The following is a 25961-nucleotide window of genomic DNA, read 5'->3' as shown; positions in this document are numbered from 1 at the left end:
AAGACTCTGAAATCAAGACCTGAGCAGAGATCAAGAGTCAGATGCCCACATTGGGGGGGTGGGGAGGTTAAGGGAGTAGGAGAAGAATAAATGAAATAAGATGGGATTGGGAGGGAGACAAACCATAAGTAACTCTTAATCTCACAAAACAAACTGAGGGTTTCTGGGGGGAGGGAGGTTGGAAAAGTGGGTGGGGTTATGGACATTGGAGAGGGTATGTGCTATGGTGAGTGCTGTGAAGTGTGTAAACCTGGCCATTCACAGACCTGTACCCCTGGGGATAAAAATATATTATATGTTTATTTAAAAAAAAAAAAGAGTCAGATGCCCAACTGATTGAACCATCCAGGAGCCCCCAAGAATCCTTTTAGATCTAAATATCTTTCTGCAGTGTTTTATAATACAAACGTACCTTTGCTTTTTGCAGTGGTGCCATACGACAGCATAATACAGCTGAACAATTTCTGCAAACTTCCATAAATAGTTTTTCATGCTCCCTGAGTGCAAGAGACAGACTGGTCCCATCCACCACCAGCCCATGCTGAATCACATGATCCTCTTTAATTCTAAGAGAAAATTTATATCCTCTATTAGATACATTGAAGCCGTATTATTTATACTTAAATTTAGTAAACAAATATTCTTACAAAAAGATGGACCATTTACCCATAGACTTTACGGTTACAAAACTGATATACCAGGGAAGAAACCAAGTTATGAGATTAAGCAGAACTGAAAACTGAGATTAAGCAGAACTGAGAGTGACTTATATGATGAGTAAAACAGATGATATTCAGTTTTACAATGAACTGATACAGATACAATTACTGTATTTTCTAAAATGTGAATTATAACACTCGGTGGTTTTTTCCCCCTAATTTTAGTATGAAAAATCATATAAAAATAAAAACATTATTAGTTATACATTTAGAAAATCCTAATTTTAAAGAATTAAATGTAATTAACTGTGTTCAGGAAAATTTGTAAGCTAGATTCACTATGGGAGCAGGAAAGAATAAAAGAATCAAAATTGTGTTTTTTTTTTTTAAAGATTTTATTTATTTATTTGACAGAGGGAGAGATCATAAGTAAGCAGAGAGGCAGGCAGAGAGAGAGGAGGAAGCAGGCTCCCCGCTGAGCAGAGAGCCGGATGCAGGGCTCGATCCCAGGACCCTGGGATCATGACCTGAGCCAAAGGCAGAGGCTCTAACCCACTGAGCCACCCAGGCACGCCTCAAAATTGTCTTTTGATATTAACCCCTTCTATGTAACCATGTAACCCCAGATATTCCTATGGTGGAACATGAGTAACACCTCTCTGTGGGCATATGCTATATGAGTACCACTCAAAGTATGATCTGATTACTGACAGCTGGGTAAACTGTTGCCAGGAAGAGACAAAAAGTTTGCATCAGTATGTGAATCAACTATAATACTGGGCAAACTATTTTGTTCAACTGTTTCTCCCCATTCTCTCTTAATAAAACTTTCATGATAAAAGAAGCAGCATCTAGATTTATACTCTGCTGCAAACGTCTTTATGTAGTTGAAGGCCAGCACTCAAAGTAGCATTGTTACATCCATAAAGAAAATACTATAGTTCATCACAGTATAGCAGACTGCCTGAGAAATATCCCTTCATTTTTTTTGAACTTAGTGCCTTTAAAATTTTATTTAAATTCAATTAATTAACATGTAATATATTATTAGTTTCTGAGGTGGAGGTCAGTGATTCATCAGTCTTACATAATACCCAGTGCTCAATACATCAGATGCCCTCCTTAATGTCTATCACCCAGTTACCCCATTCCTCTACCTCCCTCCCCTCTAGCAATCCTCAGTTTGTTTCGGATGCTTAAGAGTCTCTTATGGTTTGTCTCCTGATTTCGTCTTGTTTTACTTTTTCCCTCTTTTCCCTATGACCCTCTGTTTTGTTTCTTAAATTCCACATGTGAGATATGATAATGTCTTTCTCTGATTGATTTATTTCACTTAGCATAATACCCTCTAGTTCCATCCTTGTCATTGCAAATGGCAAGTTTTTTTTGATGACTGAGTAGTACTTCACTGTATATACTACATCTTCTTTAACCATTCATCTGTCAATGGATACATCCCTCCATTTTTATTTCATTTTTCCCCGCTTTGTTGAGATACAGTGGACATATAACATCACGTAAGGCATGCAATGTGATGATTTGCTACACATATATATTGCAAAATGATTACCACAATTAGGTTAGTTAACACCTTCATCCCCTCACGTAATTACCATTTTTTGATGTCACAATTAACTTAGGATGTACTCTATTAACAATATGTAATACAGTACTGTTAATTATAGTTATCATGCTCTACATTAGAATTCTAGAACTTATTCACTTTATATATAAGCTAGAAGTTTGTACTATTTGACCATCATCTCTTCATTTCCCCCATACTCTGGCCTCAGAAACCACCATTTTACTGTTTCTATGAGTTCAGCTTTTTTATATTCCACATGTATGTATTTGTCTTTCTTAGTCTAACTTACTTCACTTAGCATACTGCCCTCAAGGTCCATCCATGTCACACAAACAATTTCTTTTTATAGCTGAATAATACTCCTGTATTTACACACACACACACACACACACACACACACACGCACTTTTCTTTATCCATTCATCCAACAACAGATACTTGGGTTGTTTCCATTCTTGGCTATTGTGAATACTGCTGCAATGGTGGAAAGTGCAAATATCCCTCTGAGACAGTGACTGCATGGATATATACCCAGAGGTGGGACTGCTGGATCACACAGTTCTATCTGTAGTGTTTTGAGAAACCCCCATATTGTTTTCCATAGTGGTCATACCCACCACTTTTTTTTTTAAAGATTTTATTTATTTGACAGAGAGAGATCACAAGTAGGCAGAGAGGCAGGCAGAGAGAGAGAGAGGAGGAAGCAGGCTCCCTGCTGAGCAGAGAGCCCGATGCGGGGCTAGATCCCAAGACCCTGGGATCATGACCTGAGCCAAAGGTAGAGGCCCCAACCCACTGAGCCACCCAGGCGCCCCATACCCACCATTTTTAAATCAAAAGTGAGAACACTATTAAATGAGCAACAAGGTATAAAAACTAAATATATATCAACAGATTTTAGTCTTATAAAAAAATCTTTGTGAATTAAAATGATATCTTTCACAGTATGCCTTATCACTATTGTGTTGCACTATAACCAATAAGCATTCAATGATTATCTTTTATAATGTGAAATTTAAAAAAATGTATTTTTCTTTTATCAATTGCCCAGTATTTGAAAGCAACACCACACTGACTGTTTTTTTCTCCCTATTGGCCAAATTTTACTTAGCAACCTGTGCTCCCTCCACTGTGTTCAGTCTAAGCACTGCCTGAGCACATGTCTCAGAAGAATGGGGTAGCAAGCAGCTAAGAGTGGGAGAGATCAGATCAGTCTTCCTCTGGAAACTTCCCAAGGCACACTAAATTAGGTTTTCTCTGGACAGGTTTTATTTATTTATTTATTTATTTGTTTATTTATTTATTTTTAAAAGATTTTATTTATTTATTTGACAGAGGTCACAAGCAGACAGACAGGCAGGCAGAGAGAGAGAGAGGAAGGGAAGCAGGCTCCCTGCTGAGCAGAGAGCCAGACATGGGGCTCGATCCCAGGACCCTGAGACCATGACCTGAGCCGAAGGCAGAGGTTTAACCCACTGAGCCACCCAGGTGCCCCTCTGGACAGGTTTTATAGGTCACTGTATTATCTCACTATCCAGGAGATATTTAGGAAATATAGCAGAGCATTTCACAGTTTTGGCACAGAGTAGGCAGCATCTGTTCATCTCTGTGGCTTCACGTCTCAATACTTCCCATACCCTCTTTCCATCTTGTATTCTCTGGCCATACTCAACTACCATCACTTCTCTCTCAGCTCTGGAAATTTGCATATGCTGTCCCTTATGCTTTTTCGTATTACTCTCTGACCAGTTAACATTTCTTTTGGGAGACAGCACAGTCTTGAGTTTTCCCACAGAGCTCTGTTGTCTAGGCTAAGCTTCCCTCTTCTATATATCCAGAGCTTTCTGTTCTTGCCTGTTACAAGCTAGTTGTGATAGGTCTAGAACATTATATCCACTGCTGTTTCTCCTATACATTGTAAATATTCTGAGAGTAAACAATACTCCTTATATGACTCTGTATTCCAAATTCTAGATAGCAGACCATCAATGAATGTTTGTGAAGAAATGTATATAAACTAAAACTTTCAAAGGTATGGAATTCTTTGTTCTACCAAAGATTCTTATTTTTATTTATTTATTTTTATTTTTTTTAAGATTTTATTATTTATTTGACAAAGAGAGATCACAAGTAGGCAGAGAGGCTGGGGGGGGCGCGGAGAAGCAGGCCCCCTGCTGAGCAGAGACCTCCCCCCCATGTGGGGCTCAATCCCAGGACCCCGGGATCATGAGCTGAGCCAAAGGCAGAGGCTTTAATGCACTGAGCCACCCAGGTGCCCTTAACCAAGATTTTTAGAACAGGCATTTCCTGGAAGCCTGTAAATCAAAATCCTGTTGACTTGTCTGGTTATTTCAGGAAACATATTCTACCAAAAAGATGGTATAAACTTCAGATAGCCAGTCTTAAAAAAATACTTTACTTTATCATATCATTCTTGTACAAAAAGGGAAATAAACAATATCCATAATATTAAGAGAGTCAATAGAAGCGTAAATTTAGAAGACTTAAAGAAAACATTCTAAAATACAATAATTATCTTTAGATGTCTGTATTATGTCCCATCATTTCTTCTTTATCATCTTCAGTATTTTTTAAATGGACACTTACTACTTTTAAAATCAGGATTAATATTCTGGAAAGCATATATAAAGTAAATGATTCTGAGCAATTAATTTCTATGTTTTAGGGAATTCTTGTTGATATTATGGTATTTAAATGTTTAAGCAGCCACAGTGGTGTTTCACTACTCCCAAGCTATAGTATAATTACCTAGATCAACCCCCTCTTTGAACTCAAGCAAAGAACCTTCTGAGAGTTGTACTATCTCTTTAAAACATCCCTTCAATAAGTTTTCCTTTGATGAAATTGAGTTTAGTACCACATCAGTGCCTGCATATCAAATGTGAATATAGCTCTGAAAATATACTGACAACTGTGGTACTGTCTTTTCACATTTGTTTTTCTGTATTAGCATCACAAGACCACAAATGACAGGTACCTGTAGGAGACCTAAGATGCCTACATATGAGCAACCCTGATGCTTACACTGAAGCAATCCTAAATTCACTGTGAAAAATCAGAATGTTAAAGGGAGCACATGAATAAAGTTATCTGTCTACAAAACACAGACAGGAAAAAAAAAAAGAATGAACTTAGAGTATAAATACTTGGGTAATTATCACAGAACAATAAAATGCAGATTAATTTCCCAGTATAGTCAAATAAATTAGATTAAGTTAGATCAGAATTAGTTTGACAAGTGTTTTCTGTAATGAGGTAGAAGTAAATATTTTAATTTTTGGGGTTTTGTGGGCCAAGAGGCTCAATTGAGGATATAATATAGGTACTTATACTAAAAGAGAGGAAACAGATTTTGACAAAAATTTTTATTGACTAAGTAAAAAATGTAGTAATAGTAATTGAGCACAATTTTTAAGAAACATAAATCTACCAAAGAGAAGAATGGAAATCTTTGGGGGTGGGAGGATAACATTTTGCTTACTTGGGGTTTAAAGTTTATGCTCCCTACCATCAAAATCAATTGCAAATGTCCACCTTTTAATGATGAACTATAATGAGATTTTACATTTTAACACAATAGAACTATCTTTAATGAGATATTATACTTCATCTTTGAATATGTCTCTTCAAACAGGTAGTATATTAAAGTGTCACTGATTAATAAATACAATGCCATCTAATTTGATAATAAAATAATCAGTACTTCACTGTGCTTTAAAAGTATATTAAAAGTCCATTTTTCTTTTGTTTGAACATGATTGGTAAATACTGATACTAAAAATACAGTAAAATGTCATAGGGCAATATGGGTGACACTCAAAACATTACTGATTTATAATGGTGTCACAGTAATCTGTAGCAAATCAAGCACCAGTGAGAAAAGATAAAAGTGTTTCATAAGGTCTCTGTCACAACTATCCAACCAGGCTATTGTAGTGCAAAATCCTTTACTGATGATATGTAAATGAATGAATGTACCTGTGTTTCAACAGAACTTTACTTAGACATTTAAACGTAAATTTCTTAAGTTTTCACATCATAAAATATTACTCTTCTTTGGATTCTTTCTCTTCCTTTAGACAACGCAAAAATTATTTTGAGCTCATGGGCTATAAAAAACAGAAATGGGCCATCTTTGACCCATGGGCCATAGTTTGCTGACCCCTGAACTCATGAGATAATTACAGTCTTACCTTCTGGCAAGCTGCCTCAATTGTTCAGCACATTCGCCATCTGATTTCTGGTTTACAAGTTCAAGGATGTTCATGGTTCTGTGAAAATGTCCACATGATAAACTCACACTAACAGCTGTTTCATGTTTATCACCAGTTAGAACCCATACTTTGATACCAGCCATTCTCAATGCTTCAATAGTTTCTCGAACTCTATCTTGTAGCCTGAAAATAAAAGAAACATTAGCAGTAGAGAATACTTCTTTGACTATTTTAAATATAAATCAGATAGTACATGTAATGTTAATTTTGACTCCCTGACTAATGTTATCATTAGAGTGATATAACTGAATTTTTTCCCATTAGGGAAGAAACAGGAATAATCAAATTAGTGATCATCTGGTTAACATAACATCTGCACATTTGTATTTTAAGAATTTATCTCTAAAGTTGATTTTTATAGAACCACACTAAATATATGGTCTTCATATACTCCTATTTTATTTAGAAAGTCTTAAATTTGAAATTAGAAGATTTTTCTCTTTTTTCATAGGAAAATTTCTCATATCAGTAGTTTAAAAACCAAAATATGGATAAAATAAATAAATATGATAATGGAAATTTATCCAAAATATGGATAAATAAAGGATGATGTAATTTTAGGTGAGTCTCAGAAATCTCATTAGGACAACTGAAAGGTAAATGAAAATCTTTTTAAAAAAAAAAGAAAAGAAAAGAAAAGAAAACCTATATTTAAAAAAAAGCAAACACTCTTAGATACAGATGGTAGGGAACAAAGACTAATTGGACCTTAAGGAATTCACAAACTAACAGAGGAGAAAGTCTTTAAAGAAATACTTGCACTGCCACAAAAACAACATAGTACTACCTATAAAACATGAATACTTCACAAAGAGAATTTTTAATCCTATTAGGGGTAAGGAAAGGACTTACTGGAGTGGGGGTACTATCTGAGCTATACTTTGTAAAGACATTCACAAATGGATAAAGGAAAAATTATCCAGGCAGAAGGCACAGCCTTGCCAAAGAGAAAAGGCGCAAAATAGAATAGTTTTAGCTACAGTTGTTCAGAGAACTATATATGGTTTGGTACTACTGAGCAGAAAGTGGAAGCAGGAAGTGGTGGGAAATGAGGCTGGAGAATTAAGCAGGTGCTTAAAGCCCCTCTATGGCACACTGAGGAGTATTCTAAAAATTGCCTATAAGCAAAACTATACACAGCAGAATTCTCTCATCTATTTAAGATATCTGCTAGAATAAAAATTGTATATACTGACTAGGAAAAATTAAGACTTTAACTATTTTGATTTAAAATACATTATTATAAGATGTTAATAAATGGAATTTATGTCATAAATTAGAAACACTTGGCTAAGAAAATTCTTATGAGAGAAAAGGCAATAATAGCCTGTTTGTCTGATACCTACCTGTCTTCCACTGCTGTAGCTCCAAGTAGTATCAGGTCTTTCTCTATGAACTGGAAGACATGTGCCAATTTCTCTTCCCGTTGTTGCAAGGCAGTCCTGGCTTCAAACAGACGTCTATCTATTTCTTCATACTCTTTAGATGTCAAATGTTTATAGGCCATACACAGAGTTCTTAGCCCTTTCTAAAACAGAAAAATTAAAGACAAAAATTGAACAAAAATGACTAATGAGAAATCAAGAATTCACTGAAATAAACTGAGGCTGCCTTACCAAAAATCAATTACAAATAATTTAAAAAGTAGTATCATTTAGTAATAAGAATTAAATGAAGTGTCACAAAGCCCTCATGACCTGAGTTATGGGACACATATTATCATAGCTCTTTTAACTGCTGAGGAGGTCTTAAAAAATTGCTTAAAATAACTGAAGTTTTAAAATTGTAAAATATTAGAGCCTAGAAAGGATCATAAAGATTATCTTACTGAGGTTTTAAAATTGTTTTACCTGGAAAGCTATAGAAAGTTCTATAGGGGTAACTTCAGGACTGTCAAGAGGGAGGTAGCCCCAGGTTCTTCTCTCTTGTTCTAATACTTACAAATCCACTTTTATGTACTTTATAAGAATTTTTTTGAAGCAAAGGAGACCATAATTTCCTGAGACTTCTTGGTATAATGAATTTACAGTTCAATAATGAAGTCTGTGAGGCGGCCCTTATCAAATAAACAATACTTTCTATAGTCACCAAATGATTTTAAACCACATCATTGTATAACTTCACTAGTGAAATGGAATTATACAACACTTAGGAATATATATTTGATTATCTAATTCCCCTGGGCACAAATTTTTCTTACTGTGTTCTATTTAAAGTTCGTGTCTATAACTAAAAGCTATACAAATTCCTTCTCTTGCCGTGCATTCTCCTCAGAAAAACCCAAAATAAATATATTTTTTAAAGATTTTATTTATTTGTTTGGCAGAGAGGGAGTGAGAAAGGGCACAAGCAAGGGGAACAGCAGGCAGAGGGAGAGGGAGAAGCGGACTCTGTGCTGAGCAGGGAGCCTGATGCAAGGCTTGATCCCAGGACCCTGGGATCATGACCTGACCTGAAAATAGATGCTTAGTGCCTGAGCCACCCAGGCGCCCCCCAAAATAAATATTCTAACAACAGAACTTGGAAAGGGTACATTTTAAAATACTACATGACACTACTCAGATTCCTAAATAATTTATGTTCCTTGATTTACAAATGACCCACACCTATAAATAACTGTTTTTCTTAAAGAACAGTTAATATATGAAACTAATTCATTTTACAACAAATATTTACTGAATGCCAACTATGTGCCGGTATTGTTCTGGATTATAATGAGTGTAAGGGAGAACAATGTCTTTGTCCTCATGGATGTTACAGTGTGAAGGACGAACTAGATCAGAAACAATTAGTAAACAAGTAATGGGAGAAAATAAACCATAGGTAAGGTAAGTAAAGGAGGCTGGTGAGCAGAGAAGAGTACAGAGCAATCATTTATAGAAATGCAGAAATGAGAGATCATGAGTTCTTAAGACTAAGAACTGCCTAAAAATCTTCCTCTTCAAATGAATTGCAGTATGTCGTTTTCCTAAGATTCCCCTTCACTCTTCAGGTAAGAGAGAACTAATTCACAAACCATAAAACTGACTCCTTTAAAGCGTACAATTCAGTGGATTTTAGTGTATTCACAGAGTTGTACTATTATTACTATCTAATTCAAGGACATTTTCATCAACCCCAAAAGGAATCCCACATCCATTTGCAGACATTTCCCTTGTACCCCTTCCTCTAGCCCCTGGCAATCACTAATGTGCTTTTTATCTCTATAAATTCCACTATTCTGGTTATTTCATATAAATGGAACATGTGGCATTTTGTGACTAGCTTCTTTCACTAGGCATAGGAACTTTTCAAGGTTCACCCATGTTTTAGCATATGATTACTTCATTTCTTTTAGTGGCCAAACAACATTCCATTATATGAATATGACACATTGTTTAATTCTTGCATCAGCTGATAGACATTCAGATGTTTCCACCTTTTGCCTATTTAGGAATAATGCTAAGTTTTTATGTGAACATACATTTTCAGTTCTCTTGGGTATATAACTAGCAGTGAACTCCTGGGTTATATAGTAACTATATTATTCTATGTTCTATGAGGAACTGTTAAACTATATTCTAAGGTGTTTGTACCATTTATAATCCCACCAGCAAAGCATGAAGGTTCCAGTATCTCCACATCTTTGGGATTTCCCTATATTCTTTAAGTAAACTCCTCTTTTTAATATATTAATTTAAATAGTCTTTGCAGCCAAAAAAGCCCTGACTATAACAGGTTCAAAGAGAAGACCTGTATTTTAGCAGGTTAAAAGTTAATTTTTAACCAAAGAAGGTAGGAGCCAACACATAATGTAACAGAACAGCAGACTTTCCATACTTTTGATAAATTACTAATGCAAAAATGAAGCCTTAAATCTTACATATGCATATCTTTTAGAGTTTTATATCTTAGAAATTTACACTCACCAAAGCAAATTCATCTACATGAATTCTGGTTTTTTCTACTTCTCCACCTACACATTTAGGAAGAATTGATGATTCGGCTCCTTTAGCAAATAAAAGCTTCTCACCTAAAAAAAAAAAAAAAATCAGTTATCAAGCTCTTAATATTAGATAAATATAAATTCATAAAAGTTTAGGTAGGTTACCTGAAGGTGCCTGAACAATTACACTCATTCGCCTACGATCTGAATCAAATTCAAGAATATGAAGCAGTTTGTACCTAAGGAAAAAAATTTAAAAAACCAAAAGTTTACTTTTTTTTTGAAAGATATTAAGTGAATATTAGAAGAAACTATATAAAAGATAAGATTTAGAACAAGAAATTAATCTCAACTACAATTTCAAGATGATGGGTTATGAGTCATTAATAACAACACAAGATAGAAATAGAAGGAACTGACATATATTGAGTACTTACCAAATGCCAAGTACTTTATATACTTTATGTCATTTAATACCCATGAGAACCAAAGAAGGTAGTTCTTATCTCATTTTACAGAAGAGGACTATTCAATTCAGAAAGATAAGTAATTTTCTAAAGTCAAATAAGCTTGTGAGTGGCACAGCAAAGGACTGGAATCCAGATCAGCCCAGCTTCATGTTTTTCTCACTAAAAAATGTTATTGATTCTCAACCCTCTTTTTTGCCCAAACATACCTGAGAAATACAACACACTCACATTAGTAACGGAGGATCATTATAGCAGTGATTCTGAATCTGACACAGTGGACAAATGTACAGGTCGGGGAGCAAATGCCTTTATAAGGAGTAGTAAAGGAATTTGTGCGGATAAGTCAGGTGTGGCTTAAAGTTTTCTGGATGGATTTATATAGTGATACACATATAGAATGATGTGTACATCTCAAAAAATCCCACATAACAAACCAGAGTGGTATGATGGTTTTTAAGTTGATGAAATGAGCTAAACAGGCTTCTCCATGAAAACAGCCACAGAACGGGCTCTATTTTAGAATTTTGTCTATTATTTAGAAAATTATTATTATTTCTATTTAGAATTTATTTTATTTTTTGGAAAAGCAGAGTTTGGAAAGGGACAGCTGGAGGTGAGATATGACTGGAATCGGTAAACCCATGAAGGGTATGAACAGAACAGGAATGGATTAATTTATAAAGCAGTGTAAATATTGGAAACAGGCAGGTGTGCCCTAACATTTGAAAAATAAAATCACAGGCAATATAAACAAGTTTTTTTTTTTTTTTAATTTAGTGAGAACTCATGAAACTACCCCAGGAGTGCATAAAAATAAACCTATGAGTAAATTCAAGAAACACTAAGCTAAAATACAAATGAAAGATTCAGAGTAGGATACTGTTATTCCTGTGATGAAGTATAACATTGTATTACATCATTCTAGAGCAGGGGTCAGTAGACTTTTTCTGTAAAGATCCAAAGAGTAAATATTTTAGGCTTTGCAGGCCATATATGGTCACTGTTGCATAAAAAAAAAAAAAAAACAAAAAAAAAACAAAACCCAACCTTTAAAGTATGTAATGAAGTTTTCTGCAGGCTTTAGAAGCCAGCTGTAGGCTTATAAATATGACCTATGGGCCACAGTTTACAGATTCCTGTTTTATATTAAATACATAGAAAAAAATTACCGTTCCAGTTTTCCAAGTGTTCTAACTTCCATAGTTTCTTCAGAATTGCCAATAAATACAATGCCAATTCTAAGGATTAAAAGATGAAGAAATATAAGATTTAAGGATGATATTTCATGTTTCATAATATGTCATTATAACTTAGCATGAATAAAAGTATACAATTAAGATGTATTTTAAAATATTTCTTTGAATATGGCAATGTTTTTAAGAATGTGAAGAATCAGTGTAAGTGCAAAACAATACATACACAAGTATTTCTCACAAATTATATTATTCATATTTCATAGTAATCAGATTTTTAAAGATCTCTTCAAAATATGATTCAATGCAAGCTTGACAACAAAATTAATAACACATATTTACAATTTAAAGTATACTTCTACCTTTATGTGTTTATGAATTTTATTTGACAATTTTAAATAATTTTCTAGTATTTGAACCTTTTTATTTAAAAGGTGTTTTTCTGAAGATTTGGAAATTAGATCAAACTACCTTGCAGCAGCTTCCACTAGAGCCTTTTCATCTGGTGAAGACGCATAGTATTCCAACTGGGAGGGTGCAAAGTTGGATTGCCAGGGACCATCACCAATGCCATCAGTCTGGACATTGCTAATCTGAACAGTGTGACAGAGACTGACTGCTTTAAAGAAGAGATCATGTTCTTTAATCTGTAAAAGGATAATATTCTCAATAAAAATACCATTCCCAAGTAACATTTAGAAAACTGTAAGCAGAATTGGACAAAAAAGTGTCAATAAATACAGTTAAAAATTTGGTTATCTTAGATCTACAACAGGAGTGCTATAATCCTGAACTGCCTGAATATTAGCTCATTGCAGAGTAAAATGTCACATTTGCTATGACCCTTCAACACAAAAATATCTTTTTAGGAAAGAGCCAAATTATAAGTAAGGGTGAAAACTCTTTTGTGGAAAAAGTGAGAACACAAAAAGTATTAAATACATTTAAGCTCTATTTCTTAGCAAAGTCTTCTTTACTTTAAGGCAGTAAGGGTTCTCCACTTAGTCTCATTTAAATACTCAGAGAATGAAGGCAGGCAACATACTAATTTGCAAGTTAAACTGGATTGTGACTACAAATTCTCAGTGCTGAATCAAAGGATATACATTTCAAATATGTATTCCTTGCTCCACTGACTCTTAAATTTTTTCTCCTACAATCCAGTAAATACCAAAGAGAATTACTTCAAATGAAATTCCAATTTATTAATTTAAAAAGTTACTTACTAGCTCCGTTTCATTTTCCGGACTGGTTCTAAAAGACGAGCTGGTTGTAAGATGGGATAAGTTGTTAAGATGGGATAAACTATTAAGATAAGATAAGCTTCCTTCTGAAGAGTCTGGTGTTGGTCCTTCAGATACAAGTCTACCATTGATTTCTTGGTATTTAATGCCATTAATTGAACATTCCCGAAACTGCATCTCATTTTCTGTCAGTGTACCAGTTTTATCTGTAAACACATACTCCACCTAGAGATGGAAGATAGAAGAAAATAAATTTTTGTGTTTATGGTCTTAGGTTAAACAAAAAACCTTGTGTTCCTCTGTCTCCTAAAGTCAAGCTTACCTATTTTATACTGATGCTGAGATTTTTTTTAATAATCTAAGTGCAAATAAATTAAGATGCACAGAAACAAAACAGGGTAACATAAAATATTTCACATCTATATAAACTTTGAAGTTCGTGGCATTTTTAGGTCCATGTTCATCTGTAGAGTTGGCTGATAATGTGGGATTTAATACTTTTTTCCATCTCCTGGATAAGGTGTTTGGAGGTAGTAGGACTAAGAATGATCTTTGAGCAAGGTGGAAGGAATGCTTCATAACCGAGAATGTGAAAGGGTTATGTGGTCCAGAAGAAATGGTACAGAACTGGGAACAGGAACACAAAAGTAATAGCAACACAAGAAATCAGAGATGGAAAGTTTTCTAAAATATTAGAGGGGGAAACTGAAACCAAGTGTAGAAAACAAGCTCAGTGAAAAGGAAAGTATTTAAATGAAAAAAATATATATTTTAAAGATCTTATTTATTTGAGACAGAGAGAGATAGCACAAGTGGGAAGGAAGGACAGAGCGGGAGGAGAAGCGGACTCCCCACTGAGCAGGGAGCATGATACAGGGCTGCATCCCAGGACCCTGAGATCAAGACCTGAACAGAAGGCAGACACTTAGCCAACTGAGTCACCCACTTGTCCCTAAATAAAAATATTTTTAAAAGTAGATAAGACAAATAATTTTACTAATCTTTTGAGAATAATTCTGGAAAATTAACCCTATAAGAAGGCAGGTCCAAAAAGAGAAGGATGAAATAGTCAAGTCTTGATACAATTAGAATTATGCTGAGGATCTGATTGATGCAATAGTGATCTGAGAAAGTTGTCATTTAAAAAGGGAAGTACACATCACAAGGAAAAGAAACAACTAAAGACCAATATCCCTTAGGAAAATAAACACAAACCAAATCTAGAAACATAGAAAAAAGATACACCATGAATATGTGAGGTTTATCCCTGGAAGTCAAGATTGGTTCAACATAAATCAGTCAACAAAACCTATCACAATAATAAATTGGTATTCTTTATTCTATTATTAAAATGATCATCTTGACACATTCAAGAAAATTATTTAACAAAATCCAATACTCTTTCATGATAAAAACATTTCAACAAATTAGGGATAGAAGGCTAGTTCTTCAACCTGATAAAATGTATCTACAAAACCCCATAATTAGTATCTTATTTAATGAAGAAAGACTGAATGCTTTCCCCTAAACTAAATTCAGGAATCAAGCAAAGATGTCTGTTCTTGCCACTTTTATTTAACATTGTACCGAAAATTCTAGCTTGGGTAATCAGGCAAGAAAAAAGAAATAAAAGGTGTTCAGACTGGAAAAGAAGTAAAACCATTTGTAGATAACATGACCTTGTATATAGAAAATCCTAAGGAATCCACTAAAAAACTGCTAGAATAAATGAGTTCAGCAAGATTGCAGAATAAAAGCCTCAACATACAAAAAGGGAGACAGAGTTAAAGCTGGAAAAAATTGCCTGGACCAAGAAATAAAGTGTGAAAATATACCTTAAAGTTCATTTTCTTGCAAACAGTAAAGATAACTACAACATCTGAGATGCAGGAATTCTGCTCCTTAAAATAGTAATAATAAAAGCCAATAATTGTGTAGCAATCATTAGACTGCCAGCACTGCTAAGTGTTCTAACTCATTTAATCTTTTTTTTTTTTAAAGATTTTATTTATTTGACAGAGATCACAAGTAGGCAGAGAGGCAGGCAGAGAGAGAGGGGAAAGCAGGCCCCCTCCCGAGCAGAGAGCCCGATGCGTGGCTCGCTCCCAGGACCCTGAGACCACGACCTGAGCCGAAGGCAGAGGCCCAACCCACTGAGCCACCCAGGCGCCCCTAACTCATTTAATCTTGTCAACAAATCCATGAGGTAGGTACTATTATTATTTAAGAGAAAAAGAAACAAAGGAAGAGTTGGGTTAAATAACTTACCAGTCATAGAGCTAGAAAATGTTGGAATTAGAAATAAAAGATTAAATAGTTTACCTTTGCGATGTGATATTATAGATAGCCCACTACTTACAGCGAATGTTGAATTATAAAGATGGATACAGAGAGATGTCACTTACCTATACAAGTTAATAAGAAACTTTTAGATCAGGAATAATAAGATATAAAAAAATTATGTATAAAATACATCAGCAGTCAAACAGAAATAATATTTCAAAGATGATTAGAATAGACACAGATCCATCAGTCATGGAGGACTCTTCAGAATTTAGATGATAGAGATAAATAAATTAACTTTGATTTTTAAAAATATATTGGGGCACCTGGGTGGCTCAGTGGGTTAAGCGTCTGCCTTCGGCTCTGGTCACGATCCCAGGGTTCTGGGATCGAGCCCCACATTAGGCTTCCTGTTCAGCAGGGAGCCTGCTTCTTTCTCTCCCTCTGCCTGCTGCTCTCTGTATGTATATATATAATATATGTATGTGTGTGTATATATATATATATATATAAAAACAAGAAGTTTTAACTTTTAAGTTTAGTTATAGAGAGGGCACTATACACCATCATAAGAGTAGTTTCTTCGATAGTACAGAAATAAAATGACACAGAATATGACAAAGTAGATTTCATTGGTATAAAAACAGGTAAAAGAGGGGCACCTGGGTGCCTTAGTGGGTTAAAGCCTCTGCCTTCAGCTCAGGTCATGATCCCAGGGTCCTGGGATAGAACCCCACATCGGGCTCTCTGCTTAGCAGGGAGCCCGCGTCTCCCTCTCTCTCTCCCTGCCTCTCTGCCTTCTTGTGATCTCTGTCTGTCAAATAAATAAATATATGTTTATAAAAAATTAAAAATTTATAAATAAATAAATAAATAAATAAAATCTTAAAAAAACATAAAAGAATAGAGGCAATAAACATATTATGAAATACTTGCAGGCTTAAAAGTAAAAAGAGAGACTTAGATGAGTTAGAAATTTTAAAAGTTTATCACTTAACATGTCTTAAAGAGAAAGCAAGTATGGGTATGCATAAATAGTGTGAGGTTCCAAAAAACAATATTCTAATATGAGGACAAGAGGAAGAGGGGAAACCTGGGATGGAAAAGGTCAAAGGAAAGACAAATTGGGGGAGATAAAGTGTTCAAAGTAGTAGTAGAAACAGGCTTTTTAGGTCTTGAATATGTGATACATAATTAAAGAAATGTGACATGAATTAATATTCAGCATAAATTACTGTAAGTCTCTTAAATGCTAAAAATAAATGGATCAACTTCTGGTTAAAAATGGTAGGTGAAGAAAATACAATTATCTTTGTTCCTCTTGAGACTTTACTAAAATAAGAGTAAAGGAGTTAGAAAAAAACAAAAATAATGGCAGATGAGACAACATGAGAAGGGAGATATGACAAGTTTGGAAGACAAGAGAGGAATGAGTGGTAAGTGACTTAACAAAACTTAGAATATGAAGCCTAAGCAATGGGGGAAAACTCTTTTCCAAAAACTCTCAGGAAGTAGATGTACCAGCTACTACTGAATGTGAAAGTACAGGATGAGGATGAAAATGGAGGTACCAGGAACAGTATGAAGCCAGAAATCCCCTCATAACTTGCAAACCTGAGACTGCCCTTCACCTATCTGAGTAATAGTTGGAAGATTTATTATCTAAGACCAGGATTGAACCAGAGAGAATCTGAGCCCCCGGGAAAGCTGAAAACAGGTGTGGGACAGCTGAAAACACAAGTGTGACAGTATGCTAAAAACAGGGAGACTTCTACCGGATGGCTTTAACAATCACAATTAGCAGAAATACTAACTGTGGTAATTCTCTCTGGAGAAACTGAGGAAAGACCAGTACTGACACTATGGAATATGTCAAAAAAAAAAATAGCAGGACAGCTGGGATTTTCTAGGGAAGACTTCTAGGCTTGTAAGGAAAACTCAAAGATTTGCTTTCATTTGAGGATCACTCCTTAAAAGAAAGGTAGAGCCTAAAACAAATTAGTTAGTTCTGCTACAACACTATCTTGAATCTATAACATGTTAAACAAATTAAACATAAATAACATATTAAAACATGAATCTGTAACAATATAACTGATATATAAGGGAACAATTTGAGCATAATGTGGACTGTGCATTTGCTTATGCATAATTTCCTCTGTGAGAAACAGCAGCAAAATGCACACAAGGAACACATGAAATGTACACAACTCAAACAGCTACCAGCCACCTCAGGTCATCATAGGTGGTATAAGACACACCCCATCTACTTCTATTTTCAGATAACCTTCCTTTCTATACTTTGCAATGACACACAGGTTGCAACACTTCTCCTGGTCACTTCCACATGTGGTCTTTTTCAAGACAAAATGCCACATATATTAGAGTATTTATGTATGTTTTTTAAGATTTATTTATTTATTTGAGAGAGAGTAAGCGTGCACAGGTGCGCACATGAATGGGGAAGGTAGGGCAGAGAGAGGGAAAAAGAGACTCCTCAAGCAGACTTGCCACCAGTGAGGTCTGGGCCCCTGAGATCATGACCTGAGCAGAAATCAAGAGTCAGACACCCTCTGTCAGACAACTGACAGAGCCACTCAGGTACTCCAGTATTTATGTATTTCTTAACAATTGATACATTATACATTATGTATATACATAATACATTAGCAATGTATTTCTTAACAATTTATCTTAACTGATAAATTTTTTGTTGCACTCCTAATTCCACTAGGCCTGTGGTTTTTACTAAGTAATTTTACATAGCATGGCAATTTTTAGGAATGCTTTGTCACACTGTAGTAGAACTAACTGTATTGAAAAAGGAACTAGGAGCAAACAGAAAATGTAGGGAACAGAAGACTTTAAAAAACCATCATTAATATCCTGAGAGAGCTAAAAAAATAGATGATATTCAAGAAAAGGAATAAGATGCAATTGAAAGAAGACATTCAGATATGCTGGAATATTAGAAATTAAAAATATTATAACAGAAATTTAAAACAAGTTAGGTAGAAAGATAAAGTTGATAGATTCTCCCAGAATTAGAAAAACAAATAAGTAAATGCAAGTTGAAAGTCAAAGAAAGAAAGAATCAAGATAAATGGTCTGATATATCCAAATACTAAATTTAAAAAGAAGATGTTATCAAAGAAATAATGTAAGAAAAATGCCTAGAATTGAAGTACACGTATTTCCAGACTAAAAGGGCTCACAGAGCTCATTGTCCAATGAAAGAAAAAAATAAAAAGACACACACCAAGGTATATCATCATGAAATTTCAGAATTATCACATAAAGAAAAGATCTTAAACATTTCCAGAGATAAAATAACAGATCACACATAAAGAACTGGGAATCAAAATGGCACTGAATTTCTCAACAGTAACACTGGAAGCTAGAAAAAAAATGGAGAAATGTTCTTAAAATTTGGCGGAAAACCAGCTTCCAACCTGGGATGCATTACACAAGTGCCTTAATCAAGTGCAAAAAAAAAAGGATAAAGAAAAAAGGGAATAAAGATGTTTTCAGCCGTGCCAAGCCTCAAAATATTTTCCTCTCATGCATCCTTTGCCAGGGAGTTATTAGAACATGTGTTCCACCAAAATTAGAGAATAAGTCACAGGTGGGCCAACATAGGATCCAGGAGATCCAAAACAAGACAGAGGTAAAGGAATTTCTAGGGTAATGGTATAGGGAAGTCCTTGGGTGACAGCTGAGAAGCAGGTTCAGATATAAGTCCATATTGAAGAAGACAAAAGACTCCAAAAATGCTGCCAACAAAAAAAGAAAGAGAGAAAGAGAAAGGAAACCTAGATTACCTAATGTGTTTGAATATGTAAAGAGATGTTTCATATATTGATTAGAAACTTGTTTGTGGTATATAAAAATTAAGCAATTAAACATAAAAAACAGAGCAATTAATTCTAGGGAAAATAATATATAAAAACAAAAATTTAATTTTAGTACTTGAAGAACTCGAAATTAGTGAGCAATACTAAAAGAGTCAAAATAAGGTCAATAAATAAATATTTATTAAATCCCTAATTGTGATATAAAAACATTAGGGGGGCTATGGGGAGGCAAAGTGGGTATATATCTGGGTATGTATATATAAAACAGTAGCATAAAATTATATCTTTATATTCCATAATAAATGACTAAAATTGGGGCATCTGGGTGATTCAGAGGGTTAAGCCTCTGCCTTCAGCTCAGGTCATGGTCTCAGGGTCCTGGGATCAAGCTCCACATCAGGCTCTCTGCTCAGCAGGGAGCCCCCCCGCCCCCCGCCTCTCTGCCTATTTGTGATCTCTGTCTGTCAAATAAATAAATAAAATCTTTTTTAAAAAATAAATGCCTAAAATTTAAAAATCAAGAAAGAATACTATGTAGTGCTAACATGGAAGAAACGATTTCTCGTTTAAAAATGGGAAACAAGGGGTGCCTGGGTGGCTCAGTGGGTTAAGCCTCTGCCTTTGGCTCAGGTCATGAGATCGTCGAGCCCAGAGTCGGGCTCTCTGCTCAGCGGGGAGCCTGCTTCCTCCCCGCCAACCCCGCCTGCCTCTCTGCCTACTTGTGATCTCTGCCTGTCAAATAAATAAAATCTTGAAAAAAAAAAAAAAAAAGGGAAACAAGAGTTAGGCATGGAGGAAAGTAGGACTATTTTGTGGTATAATCCTCATAACATTTTTCTTTGTACTTGTGTTAGTCTTTGTACATGTACTGTTTCAAGAAAAATAACAAATTTGAAAAATATATTACAAAGATCTTTTTACCTGTCCAAGCTCTTCATTCAGATCAGAAGTATTGACTTGAGCTTTCTGACCTGACTCTTCATGATAAAGATCAAGATCCCAGCCAATGAAAAATGATCCAAGAAATTTCTGCATTTCGACTGTCACATATAATGAAATTGGAATGATGAAATTGTAGAGTACCAAAAAAGCCAGGAAGTCTGAAATGAATCTCAGAATCTAGGGAGAAAAATGATTGTTTGATAAGAGAAAACACATAAGAACTTCCTTAGTAATACTAAAGAGCATTATCAGAAAGTTTCACTCTAAACAGACCATCAACTATATTCTGAAGCAGAAATCTCATGAATTAAAATTCATTTTTTGAACTGCTTCTTTAATACATTTCTTTTGTTTTATTGTTCATTAGGATCTTGAACAAAGTAAAAGAAGAAAGGTTAAATTTGAACTACTTGTTACTTTTCAGCAGCTACCAAAAAGCCTGGTGTGACTGAAACAATCTTTAGCAAAATTATAATTGCAATCCCTGGAGTATATTTACCATTCTCACAGATAATGAAAAATTGACTGCAATTAAAAAAACAAAACAAAACAACTATTTAAGAACTGTTAGTCCAGAACTGCTGGGCCAGAACTGCTGGAAATGAAAACACAGATTATATAGTAATAGCTTACTTCAATAGCATAGCAGTATCACATTTTAACATGTATTCTGTGTAAGGTAAAATACATAATTATGAATCCTATGGAAACTATGTTCTGTGATCTGCTTTGTGGTTTCTTCTGTCTTCTAATATTTGTATTTTAATCAAATGTGAAATCTGGAGAATAATTATTTACCAAAATTGCATGTTAAATTTTCCTGCTAGTCCATATTCAGTTTAAAACTTAATATGACATATTTTGTGTTATTTCATACCATCAGTAGACTGACAGTAAGACTCCTTGAATTATTCTGACAGAACTGGAAATCAACTTACTTTTTTATTCACTTACAACATACAGTAAACAGAATTAAAAAAAATGAGTTTGTAGTACTGAAGAGGAATGTCATTATAGATGATTTAAATTTCTGTGATCTCTTGTAACTACTCAAATCATGCCATGGGGAATACAACTGCTTATGCCCTAAAATGCAAAGAGCGTACCAGTATAAACATGCTGGCCACTCCTCACTTACAGTGTCGTTTTGTCACCCTTCAGTAGTAATGGTTTTAGAAGAGCTCAGTGGTCACTCCTATCAGAAGTCACTACCAAATCAGTAACTGTGCCAAAGAATTTTAAAGGTTCCTTTATAGCAGAGTCAAGAACACCATAAAATACCTTACTACTATTTCTTTGATGTTCTGTTTTTTGGTTATACCAAGGTTCATCCCATTTTTCTTCAGCTTGCCATGTATATTTCAAGATAGTACTGATGATGGCTTCAGAAATAAGGATTATTAGATAAATTATCAAAAATGTATTCATTGACCTGAAATGAGAAAAAGAAGAATATAAAACATGTCAATTATGTGTTACTATATTCATCTGCCTGGAAATTTTATACTGGTATTAAATAAGATATAAAAATATATAAAATATCACAGTAGCTATTTAAAGGAAATAATCTTCATATTTTAAGAAATGACCATTCAACAGAATCTGTTTACTAGTGATAAAATAACCAATACATAAGATTATAAGCCTACTTGAATTAGTTAAATTACTGTTCAAAATGCTTAAGTAAATGACAGCTTTGGCCAGTTATTCTTGCCATAAGTAATTATTCTAATTTTAAAAAAATTTTCAGGATCTAATTTTAAGTGTAAATATAACTAACATTTGTGCAGTATTAAGATTTTATAAAACGTTGTTACATCCACTCACTTGTCTAATCTTTCTAAAACCTCTACGAGGATATCACTTCCTTTTTAATGATGAAGATAAAAGCCCCAAAATCATTCTATAAATTTACTAAAATCACATAAGTCAGGAACTAACTTTAGAATTCCTGTTCTTTTACCAAGCAAGATTTGTATTACAGTATTTCGCTAGGCAAGCTTAACATTACATCTCTGATTCTTTCATCAGCATTTTGTAACTTTTCAGCACACAGATCCTCTATGCATTTCATTAGATGTACAAGTAGGTATTTCCTTTTTTGAGAATGATTGCAAATGGTATTGTTTCTAATCTTAGTATCTGTCCTTGGTGTTTCTTTTTATTTTTTAAAAAATATATATTTAGTTATTTTAGAGAGAAAGCAAGTGCAAGCAGCAGGAGGAGCAAAGGGAGAAAATCCTGACTCCCTGCTGAGCGCAGAGCCCGATGTGGGGCTCAATCCCAGAACCCTGGAGATCATGACCTGAGCTAAAATCAAGTCAGTTGCTTAACCGACTGAGCCACCTAGATGCTCCTGGTGTTTCTTTCCTGATGTAAGTATTTAGTTCTGTGATAGTTAATCTTGAATGTCAAATTGACTGGGCTAAGCAATGCCCAGACAGCCGATAAAATAATATTTTAGGGTGTGTCTATGGGTGTATGTCTGAAAGAGATTAGTATTTGATTCAATAGGCTTAGTAGAGAGATATGTCCTCACCAATGTGGGTGGGTATCATCACTGATGACCCCCACCCAAAATACAAAAGGCAAAGGACATTTTCTCTTTTCTTGAGCTGGAACATCAGAGCTCCAGGTTTTTTATCAGTGGCCAGCTCCCTGGTTCAGAGGCCTTTGGATGCTGACTGCATTATACCATCAGCTTTTCCGGTTCTGCAGCTTGCAGATGGCAGACTGTGGGACCTTGTGGCCTCTACAATCCATGAGCCAACTACTATAATAAATATATATCCTACTGGTTCTGTTTCTTTGGGAAACCCTGTCTAATACAAGTGCTATAAATTTCCTCCTCGGCATTGCTTTAGCTTCATCGTATAAAAATTGACACTGTACTTTCATTAATTTCTGGATATTTTTTAAAATGTTTTTTGAGATTTCCTCTTTGACCCATTGATTATTCAGAATTAAGAATTCCAGCTGCTCTATATCATTGCCAATATTTTTAGGCTTTTTAATTTTTGCCATTCCACTAAGTGTATATTGGTATATATCTCTTTGTAGTTTTAGTTTGGATATCTCTTATGACTAATAATGTTGTACACAATTTCATATGTTGATTTGCCATTTGTATATTTTCTTTGTGAAAATTTCTCTGCTCCAGTTGTATATCCACTTTTTTTCATTTTACTGTTTTTCTTTTTATTATAAACATCTTATAGATGTATGAGCTCATAATGTATTCTGGATACAAGTTGTCAGACAGATGTTTTATGAATAAGTCTCTCAGTTTGTGGCTTCCTTGTTCATTTCCTTAATTGTGTAGTGTGAGAAGTTCTTAATATTGAGGAAGTACAGTTAACCAATTTTTTCCTTCGTGGTTATTGGTTTTGTGTTCTAAGAAATATTTACCTATCCCTAGGTTGTGAAGATATCTTCCTAAGTTTTCTTCTAAAAGTTTTATAGTTTTAGCCTTTACAGTCAGGAATATGACCCACCTTCAAAAACTTTTTAGTGTATGATATGAGGTAGGAATTGAGGTTTATAATTTTTTTCTCATATGGATATCCAACTGTTGTTGCATCATTTATTGAAAAGACCATCCTTTTCTTTAATTTTTTTAAAAGATTTTATTTATTTGAGAGAGAGAAAGAGGTTAAGAGAAAGCACAAGCAGGGGGAGAAGCAGAGGGAGAGGGAGGAGCAGACTCCCCACTGAGCAGGAAGCCCAACGCAGGGCTTGATCCCAAGACCCTGAGATCAGGACCTCAGCGGAAGGCAGACACATAACCCACTGAGCCACCCAGGTGCCCCAAAACCATCATTCTCTTCATTGAATTTACCTAACACTTTAACTAAAAATCAATTGACCATATGTAAATGGATTTATTTCTCTACTGAAACATGTTTCTACTGAAACATCTTTTTTGCTAATACCATACTACATTTACTGTAACATTATAGTAAGTCTTAAAGTCAGATATAATATAAATTCTCCAGGTTTCTCGAGACTGTTTTCTTTATTCATTCTACATATGTGTTTTATTTATTTAAAGATTTTATTTATTTATTTAGAAAGAGGGAGAGAGACAACACAAGCAGGAGAGGGAGAATCTCAAACACACTCTGCTAACCATGGAGCCTGAGGCAGGACTCGATCCCAAGACCCCAAGACCATGCCCAAGCCAAAATCAAGAGTCAGACATCTGACTGACCTAACCAGGCAACCCCAATACGCATTTTGGAATCTCGTCAATTACACAAAGAAGCTTGCTGGGATTTTAATTAGTATTGAAAGAATCTATACATCAGCTGACAGCTTAACAATACTGAGCCTGCCAATCTAATAATGTGATTTCTCCATTAAATAAACATCTCTCCCCACGTTTTATAGTTCTGAACTTGCTAAAACTCACTTATTAATCCTAATAATTTTATTATTGAGTACACTGTCTATATGAAAAATCCTGTGCCCTCTGGTAAGGACAATTTTCAGTATTTATGCCTTTTATTTCTTTGTCTTGTGGCACTGAAAAAGGCTTCTAGGATAATGTTTAAAAGAAGTGATGAAAATGCATGCATGTTCTCGATATGAGTCCTTACAAAATATGTGCTTTGTAAATATTTTTCCTAATCTGTGGCTTCTCTTTTCATTTTTTTTAATAGTGTCTTTTGGAAATGTAGAAGTTTTATTATTATTATTATTATTTAGCAGTGACATACAGTGTAATATTAGTTTCAGGTGTGAAGTTTTAATTTTGATGAAGTTTAATTTACAATTTGTGGTTTTGTTTTTTATTACTTTCTTATATATTTCCTATCTAAGAAATCTTTCCTTAACCCAAGGTCACAAATATTTTCTCCCATGTTTTATAGATTAAGTTCTTATGTTTGGGTCTTACATTTTAAGCCAGTTTTTTGTTTGTTTTTTAAGATTTATTTATTTGAGAGCAAGTAAGAGAGAGTCTCAAGGGGGCTCCACACTCAGCATGTGGCGCTTGATCTCATGACTTTGACATCATGACCTGAGCTAAAACCAAGAGTCAAACACTTAACTGACTGAGGCACCCAGGTACCCCTGAGTTGCTTTTGTATGAGGTGGGAGGTAAGGGTTAAGGTTTGGTTTCTGGCATTTGTACATCCAGTTGTTCCAGCACCGTGTGTTGAAAAGACTATCCTTTGGTGTGGACCTATTTTTTAAAAAATAATAAATTAAATCTCTTTGACAGATAATAGGGCTATCTAGACTTTGTTCCATCCTGTGTCAATTGTGAAGGTGTATTTTCGAAGAATTTACCCATTTCATCTAAGTTGAAAAACTTAGATAAAGTTGTTCAAAATATTTCTTTATCTGTGGATAAAGAGATAAACCACAGTAGATAGGATCTGTACTGATATTCTGTCTTTCATCCTTGGTGTTGGCAATTTTGTAGTTTTCTCTCCTACCACTTCTTTTTCCCTTTAATCTCTCAATCTAGGTAGAGGTTTATCAATTTTGTTAATATTTCCAAAGAAA

The 25961-nt window shown here is 34.6% G+C and overlaps 1 protein-coding gene across 3 annotated transcripts in view; it reads right to left on the bottom strand.

Moving 5' to 3' along the window:
- The window catches only part of ATP11B (ATPase phospholipid transporting 11B (putative)), a 117291-nt gene that overhangs the window by 41834 nt on the left and 49496 nt on the right, over positions 1–25961 (bottom strand). For all 3 annotated transcript variants that reach the window (XM_044251854.1, XM_044251855.1, XM_044251856.1), the window contains exons 11-20: positions 21732–21882; positions 20430–20627; positions 13354–13596; positions 12599–12774; positions 12104–12172; positions 10630–10703; positions 10448–10551; positions 7886–8067; positions 6459–6662; positions 413–566 (exon numbers count right to left, since the gene is read on the bottom strand). In XM_044251854.1, coding sequence (XP_044107789.1) covers positions 413–566; positions 6459–6662; positions 7886–8067; positions 10448–10551; positions 10630–10703; positions 12104–12172; positions 12599–12774; positions 13354–13596; positions 20430–20627; positions 21732–21882 — 1555 coding nt within the window. The remainder of the gene's footprint in view (positions 1–412; positions 567–6458; positions 6663–7885; positions 8068–10447; positions 10552–10629; positions 10704–12103; positions 12173–12598; positions 12775–13353; positions 13597–20429; positions 20628–21731; positions 21883–25961) is intronic.

This window comes from Neovison vison, chromosome 6, assembly GCF_020171115.1.
Source record: "Neovison vison isolate M4711 chromosome 6, ASM_NN_V1, whole genome shotgun sequence".
In the NCBI taxonomy this organism is placed as follows: domain Eukaryota; kingdom Metazoa; phylum Chordata; class Mammalia; order Carnivora; family Mustelidae; genus Neogale; species Neogale vison.
The sequence above is the reverse complement of the archived record's forward strand: the minus strand, read 5'-3'. Positions and strand labels throughout refer to the sequence as shown.